Below are 7168 nucleotides of genomic sequence, written 5' to 3'. Positions count from 1 at the left end.
AGAAATTTCCCCAGAAGTCTCTGTATACACAGATGCATGTGCATACATTGACGGCAAACTATTGATTTATCTTTGCGTTATAAGCAAAGTGAACATCTACGAAGAGGCCCACGGGTACTATTCACCGTAACAGAATAATTAAAGGATTTAGTGCATGGTGTCTATTTACTTGTGGAACCAATGGAGAACTTGACATGACATCAAGAGTCACTTAGTAGGGCGTAACAAAAGAAAAATCTATGTAAGCAAAGGACAAGTTTTAAGTTTCTCTTCCAAATATTTAATGTCTTTCGATCACGTAAAAATAAAAAAAGAAACAATATACATTAAATTTATAATACTGATAAATCACGTGTACGTTTTTAATTAATTGAATATTAGTATTAAAGTATAAAATAAACCTCTTGGCAATGTAAGATAACTGACTAAACTTATTAGTGAAATCTTACATTGTCAAGAGAGGCGTGAAAATGATAATTATTAACTATCACTTCTTTTCCTTGATCTTGATCTTGGTGGGGCACAACCGGGCCGCGTCTCGTTGGGCATTCGGCACGTACGTGGCCAAACCCTCGACACTTGTGACACCGAACTGGAATAAAAATATAAATGAGAAAATTACAGACAAGCACAATGTTGTTGCAGTCCAAATAAGAGGGAAGGGAAGTTTTCCAGAAAAATGTCCTGTAACTTTAACCTCTCTGAGTAGAGCCGGAAAAAACACAGAGTTCCAATTAAAAGTCCTGCCTCAGGTGAGCATCATCTGGTCTCACCTTAGACTCAAACGATAAAACCTTTTGGGTCAGGGTTAGACAAAAGGGAATCTTTTGGCACCAGACACACCAACAGTCGTGAATACATTTATTATTCGTCTTCATGAAATACCTGTACCAGAATTTTGACCGTTCCTACAATACTTTCTCCTCCTATCTTTCACAAGATTTTGATGTTGCCATAGCTATCAAATTAAAACTGTAAGATTTGTCTCCTTCAACCAAAGTGTTTCCTCTAGATATTTGAGCGAGATAGATATGATTAAACACAACACTTCATCTACACATTCACTACAATCGTGTGCTGTGTGTAATCTTATCATTTAAGGGTCACTTGGAAAGAAGCCCCAAGCGACTTGTTAGACATGCCACTGAAATGGGACCTTTTACAGTCAGTCAACACTTGCTTAATGCTTGGTTTTACACTTACCTCTTCTCTTATCTCTTCCTCTGTTAATTTCATCCCGGGTCCTTTCTTTTGCCATTACGCCCACTCTTCCTCTCTCTAACTCCGCGCCTCTCATCTCTTGACGTCTCTCTCTTTTTCTTCCTAACCTTTTTACCCTCTCCTGTTGCGCTTTGCATTCCCTTTCTCTTTTTCTTCGTTCTTCTCTCTTTCTTTGTTCTTCTCTCTTTCTTTGTTCTTCTCTCTTTATTTGTTCCTCTCTTTTCGTTTGCTCATCACCTTTTCTTTTTTCTTCTCTTCCTCTTTCCAGTTCCTCTTCCATAACTATTTCCCTTTCAAGCCAGTCCATGTTAATGACATGCTCTTCAAACATAAAAAATGTATCACTCAGTAATATCAATATACAACAACATTTTACGAAACTGTTTAGCCCTGGGCCTCTGTGGTTTAATCTTTCCTTCAAAACCCGTAAACATGACCGTTCAATGATGGCCTTTGTCAAAAATATCACCACCAATGTTCATACTAGAGATACAATAAAGCTCATCCTGGAATATGCACATGAACCATTAAAGAGAGTACCTCTTTCCGTGCCAATATTCTTTGATATGCATGACATCTAAGTCATCGATTATTAATTTTTAAGTAATGTTAAAAGTGACAAAACAGTAGTTTGATTGCTTCTCAGGGATGAAATGCACCAGTACTTAACTACACCAGAAACCCTCATCTGGAGTTGTGTGTAATTCATTACAGCCTTGTTCACTGCTTTTAATTCATGATAGGCGATAAACCTCCAAGCAATTTCAAGGACTCCCTTAGAACATTTAATTTAAAAGTGACGATTTCCTGTTGAGTTGTTAGGGTAGCCAGAATTCTGTTCTATTCTGAAAGTATAGGAAACCTTCTCAGGACAGCAGAGAAGAAAATTAGTTTATCTCACCACGTGATCCTCCATCTCGGGCCATGGTAGCCAACTCAGCAAAAATTGATCAACAATTCTATTTTAAAGAGAACGAGAGAACATGGGTAGTTATCAGTTTGCTTGGCTCCCAGGCATATAAAGGAAAACATAAGAGGATGTATCAGAGTATTCACTTCGATATATAAAAGTCATGTATAATTTTTGTGTGGCAAGGGGTTGTTGACCTGACAAGTTGAGCATCGAGCCAAGAAGGCCCTACTAAGGTTGAAAATACCCTTAAATACATATTTTTGATTGAATAGCCTACTCAAGGCATTCACCCCTCCAGGGAGGCAAGTATCCTCTCCAAGGACACCTTTAATGTAGTGTAAACTGCTTAATACACCATCTACAGCCTCTCTGTAGAGAAGTTGCTTTGTAGTCTTAAGCTCTCCTTGAACATAACTGTTGACCAAAACAACAAGGATGCCATTTTTGTCACGGACAATCTTACCTTCTTGGTCAAGTTTTAGTGTGTAGACTGGTCTTTTCGGGCTACGTCGTTCAAAAAATCGTCTTTTATACTGATTAAAGAAAGCATTTAAGTTTTCATTCTTCTCTGAAGAAATACCATCTTTTGGGAAAGATGTATATCCTGGAGTACAATACAAAACTGTATCTGCCAGTTTTTCATAAAAATATTTCTGGCATCCATTGAAGCTACAATCTGCTAAATAAAATATAGTATTTGTGAATAAGTAATAGTTATAGAAGATTGCTACCTTTAACATACATTTATTGATTAACCCTTTACACCCTAACATCATTATGCATATTCTCCATACTGTTCTCTATACATTTCCTGAAGCCGTGACAAAGAGAGTTTTTATAAAAATCAAGAGATTTATAAATTGTTGGTCATTTCCTTTATTCTCATGAACTCAATGTTTGATTCAGGGGAGATATTGTAAGGAGAAATTAGAAGCTGGTCACTTTTAGGGGTTAAAGGGTTAAGATTTTTTCTTCCATAACGGGTAAAACAGATCCTATTTAATGGTTCAGAGATGACCTTTCTACAAGTAACTGGAATTGAGGCAATGGAAGATATTACTGCATGCTCAGTATATTGTTGCACAAAAGTATTTAAAAGTTTCCTGTTTCTGAATTTCAGTAGTGGATAACTGTTGTATTCCAGCACTGTTATTTTCCAGCCCCTCTCAGCTGTTCTCAGTTTCTCAGCAGGAGTTAACTATTGTATTCCAGCACTGTTCATTTCCAGCCCCACACAGCTGTTCTCAGTTTATCAGCAGGATTTACTGTTGTATTCCAGCACTGTTAATTTCCAGCTTCACACAGCTGTTCTGAGATTACTAGCAAGGAATAAATATTCTTTTCCAGTCCTTACTTGTACTTTCAGTTGCATACTATTCTTCCCACATTTCTTAATAAATGAACCTATATTTAGTGGACACTTCTATATCACAGACACTGGAGAAGGTTCTCAGAGAAGTTACCTTTGATACTTTTATAACTATAAAAGTAATAGCTTTCACTGCAATTTAAAGTGATTTAATTTTTGAAATACAGTTAACTTCTCCACTAACCCCACAACACCTGTGCAAAGCATGTCAATTACAAATAACAAATATGGAGAGTTGCAAATTACTTTCAATACTTTACAGTGCAAGCAATGTATTACCTACCGTCATTTTTCAGTGTTTTCTTTCCATTTACAGACTCAAGTGGCTGTAATGAAAAAAACAAATTCAAACAATTTTACTTCACTTCTTAAAGCAAGAAGTCACAAGACTAAACAACAAGTGTAGAAACTTAGACATACTTAGGCTAAAACTCTGATTCAAAAATAAAAAAATGACCCCCCTGCAAAAAAAAATTGTACCACTGTCTTTGATACCATCCTGTCACTCTCCTATTTTTTTTTCACTTTTCTTTACTTCTAATTTGTAAACACATATAATGCTTCTTCTCAATGGGAAGTGTCTTCAAGAAAACCCAAATAACGAAACAGTATTGGCAAGAAAGATAGCCAAATGAACAGTAGTATCGAATTAGAGCTTAGAGCAATTAAACAACATGAATGGCTGCTACACCCCATTCTTTTTTCCCAGGTCTACATGAACTAGATTTTGAGCCCAGAATGCAATACCTCACCAAACATCTGCTATGATGACTCACTTAAAAGTGTGCATGATTATCACCTCTTGCTGAGATAGCACACTTCACTTCAATGTTTTTATTACTACACATATGGGGGCTTTGGTAAGATTGTGGAAAGGAGGGACAACGTTTGAGCAGCTGGGAGGAACCAAAATGACAGTGTGACAGCCATTTATTCCCACTTGGATGGCAAAGTCTGGGGAACCTTCCCCTGGAAATTTAAAAGTTCAGATGTCCAAAAGGGTCCATTTTAGGCCACTATTTCCCAAGTTGGCTAAAAATTATAGCTGCTACGAGGGTGAGTATTGACACTGAATTAATGAATAGAGTACCTTTTATGTAACTAACTATATAAACATTATACATAGCAATGTTGTCTCTGTGATGATGTCTGTGTGGTCTTGTTTGATTTTTACTTTTGCCTTGCTCAAAAAATGAGATTGTGCTGAGGACGACATTAGATTTTGGGGTACAGTGCTGTGATTTCTAACACAGTATCTTTAATGCAATTACTGATGGCAAAGGAGTTAATCAGTACTTCAATGATAAATGTAGAGCATGGCAATTAATGAAATGATCAATGTCTAATCATGAACTAGCTCTTTGTCAGTGACAAGTTCACAAAATTAATATTGGTGAAGGTTACTTCATACAACAATTACTGTAAACCACCATACCAAAAAACATGGTGACTGGTACATTCAACCAGAACTCTTTGTGCAAGAAAATACTGGAACCAATCATAAAAACAAGCAGTAAAGGTCTGAAAAATTTAAACCTTGCATACATAATGTTGTTGTTTTGTGAAATATTGCTTTCTACGAGTGCCTTAGCCTAAGAGTAATAGTAAAATGCACAGGTGCCATATTTGTCTGTGAGTGGATTGAATCTATTGGGTGAACACCAGAAAAAATAGTAATATTGATACAAATAGGCTGAGGGTTTAGTATAGGTATGCTGTGGTTTAGTTTTATCCTTAGTTTAATTCTTTTACTTTTAATAGAGGCCAAATTGATAGTGACACATCATCTCATCATAACTTAGGCTAGGAGCTAAATTTTATCTTTCTTTACACAAAATGCATTTTTCATTCATATCATTAACAAAACCAAAGGAAAATGATGTTTATACCAAGGACAAAAATTAAGCACAACATATACCTTTTTATAACTAGTGCATAATTCGCCAAGAAAATGTTTAGAATAGAGCTTACCACCTCATCAGCACTTTTGTTTTCTTTGCTTTGCTGCTGGTTCTCATCCATGCCTGTATGAATGATATTTAGTAAGGGTGAAAGGATTGGTATTTTCTTAGCAAAGATAGTTGCAGAGAGTTTCTCCACTAATATACAGATCGCCAAATGCTCACAATGAATGCCAACAAGACCAAGTTCTTGCTAACACATGTAGGAGCAATAATTGCTAATAGTAGGCAATAGTCTGTATTGAATTAAGTATTCATTTCTGCATGAATTAGTGTTTATTTCATTTTAATGTTTGTGAAACATAGCTGAAAAAGTATGGATAATGTGGTAACATATAACATACATATTGTTATCATATTCCTTATAATTTGGTACAGGGGACTTTACTCTAAATTGATCAAAATAAAGAAAGTGGCATATGTCAGCCACTGATTTAAATAGCAAAGCACTAATTATTAAGTGAAGAGTAATTTTGCTGCAATTCTGTCCCTTCTGGGTGAGCAAAGAGAATGATTTAATATATTGTAACCCAACTGTTACTTGTTGGAGAGCATTGGGAGACAGCACCCTATCCTTTATGAAAGAGACCAGATCTTCATCATACGAGTTAGCAGTTTGTGAGTTAACCTCCCAGGATATGTGATATTTGACATCAACCATACCAGAGGTTGAATTTTTGCGTAGTCCCATACATTTACAATGAATACATGTCTTCCACTGTATCCATAATAGCCATCATTGTAGGCACAATGAGATGGAGAAAATCACACATTTTTGGGCATTGAAACACCGAGATCTGCCCTGTTTTTCAATTATGTAACATCTAGTTTTACATGTCCCACGCAAAATATAAAAATCAGCCCTCGACACTGAAGGATTCAATGAATCCAAGTTAGTAGTTACTCGCACGCTTCGCCATGCTGTCACATGAAATCTACAGTATTAAGCCCAAAACTTGAACGTGATCTTTGAATGGTTGTAATATTTGAATTTAACAAAATACTAGCATAAAATGCAACCGAAACCTTACCTTCCTTTAGTAGTTCCGACAAAAAAGCACAACTTCGATCACCAGCGCACTCCAAACCAATAAGGGAAGCTACGAGGCAATGTCAAATTCTCGTCTTCCTAACCTTTCCAACGTGTCGAAGAAAATTTCACTGATACTTCGCGCTTAAAAACGCAACAAGAATATTAATCTTTCAACAATCCGAAGTGTCCCAAAAGGCATCAAGGATAAGCCCATGAAACAAGAATAGCCCATGAAATTCTCAACCTTCGAGCGCGGAAAACTTAACGATAGTCTCACAATTTTGCATTGCATCCCTCCCCTAGTTGGGAAGTGACACGCAGAAGACACGTTCACAACGCACTTTGATTGGAAGAAATAAAACCGCATTCTATTGGTTATTAGGTGTGAGGACATAACTACAACGGAAGACACAACTGCAACGCTACAATAACCAACCTACTAGGGAGTTACTACATCACGGGCGACGAGCGGGGATAGAAAAAACGACCCAAATACGAGTGGTCAGCGGTGAAACAACTTTCATACTTCATATATAGACAGTCATATATAGACAGATCATTTGTAGTATCAGGAAACAATCGTGTTGTAAAGCCGAAGTGTAAACAGTTTACTTCGCTAAATAAAATGTTAAGCAATTCAAAAGTGTTGATTGTACATATATCTTTTACTG

At 36.5% G+C, this 7168-nt stretch overlaps 1 protein-coding gene across 5 annotated transcripts; it reads right to left on the bottom strand.

Annotated features, from left to right (window-relative positions):
• Window positions 1–253: 253 nt before the first annotated feature.
• LOC149034039 (uncharacterized) lies at window positions 254–6924 on the bottom strand. 5 transcript variants are annotated; one of them, XM_089193373.1, is made up of 6 exons: window positions 6496–6563; window positions 5478–5527; window positions 3787–3829; window positions 2123–2180; window positions 1204–1542; window positions 254–592 (listed from the first exon to the last, which is right to left on the bottom strand). In XM_089193373.1, the coding sequence occupies exons 4-6, from the start codon at window positions 2145–2147 to the stop codon at window positions 435–437; spliced, it is 522 nt and encodes a 173-aa protein (XP_089049499.1). In that variant the 5' UTR covers window positions 2148–2180; window positions 3787–3829; window positions 5478–5527; window positions 6496–6563; the 3' UTR covers window positions 254–434. The 5 variants fall into 5 exon arrangements, with proteins under 5 accessions (XP_089049499.1, XP_089049498.1, XP_089049497.1 ...); XM_089193372.1 differs by lacking the exon at window positions 6496–6563 and having other exon boundaries at window positions 5475–5522; XM_089193371.1 differs by lacking the exons at window positions 3787–3829; window positions 5478–5527; window positions 6496–6563 and adding an exon at window positions 2598–2738.
• Between the last annotated feature and the right edge of the window lie 244 nt (window positions 6925–7168).

The sequence above is a fragment of the Pocillopora damicornis genome, chromosome 14 (genome assembly GCF_964200805.1).
Source record: "Pocillopora damicornis chromosome 14, jaPocDami1.2, whole genome shotgun sequence".
NCBI classification, from domain to species: Eukaryota; Metazoa; Cnidaria; class Anthozoa; order Scleractinia; family Pocilloporidae; genus Pocillopora; species Pocillopora damicornis.
Note: the sequence above shows the minus strand (reverse complement) of the source record. Positions and strands in the feature narration are given on the sequence as shown.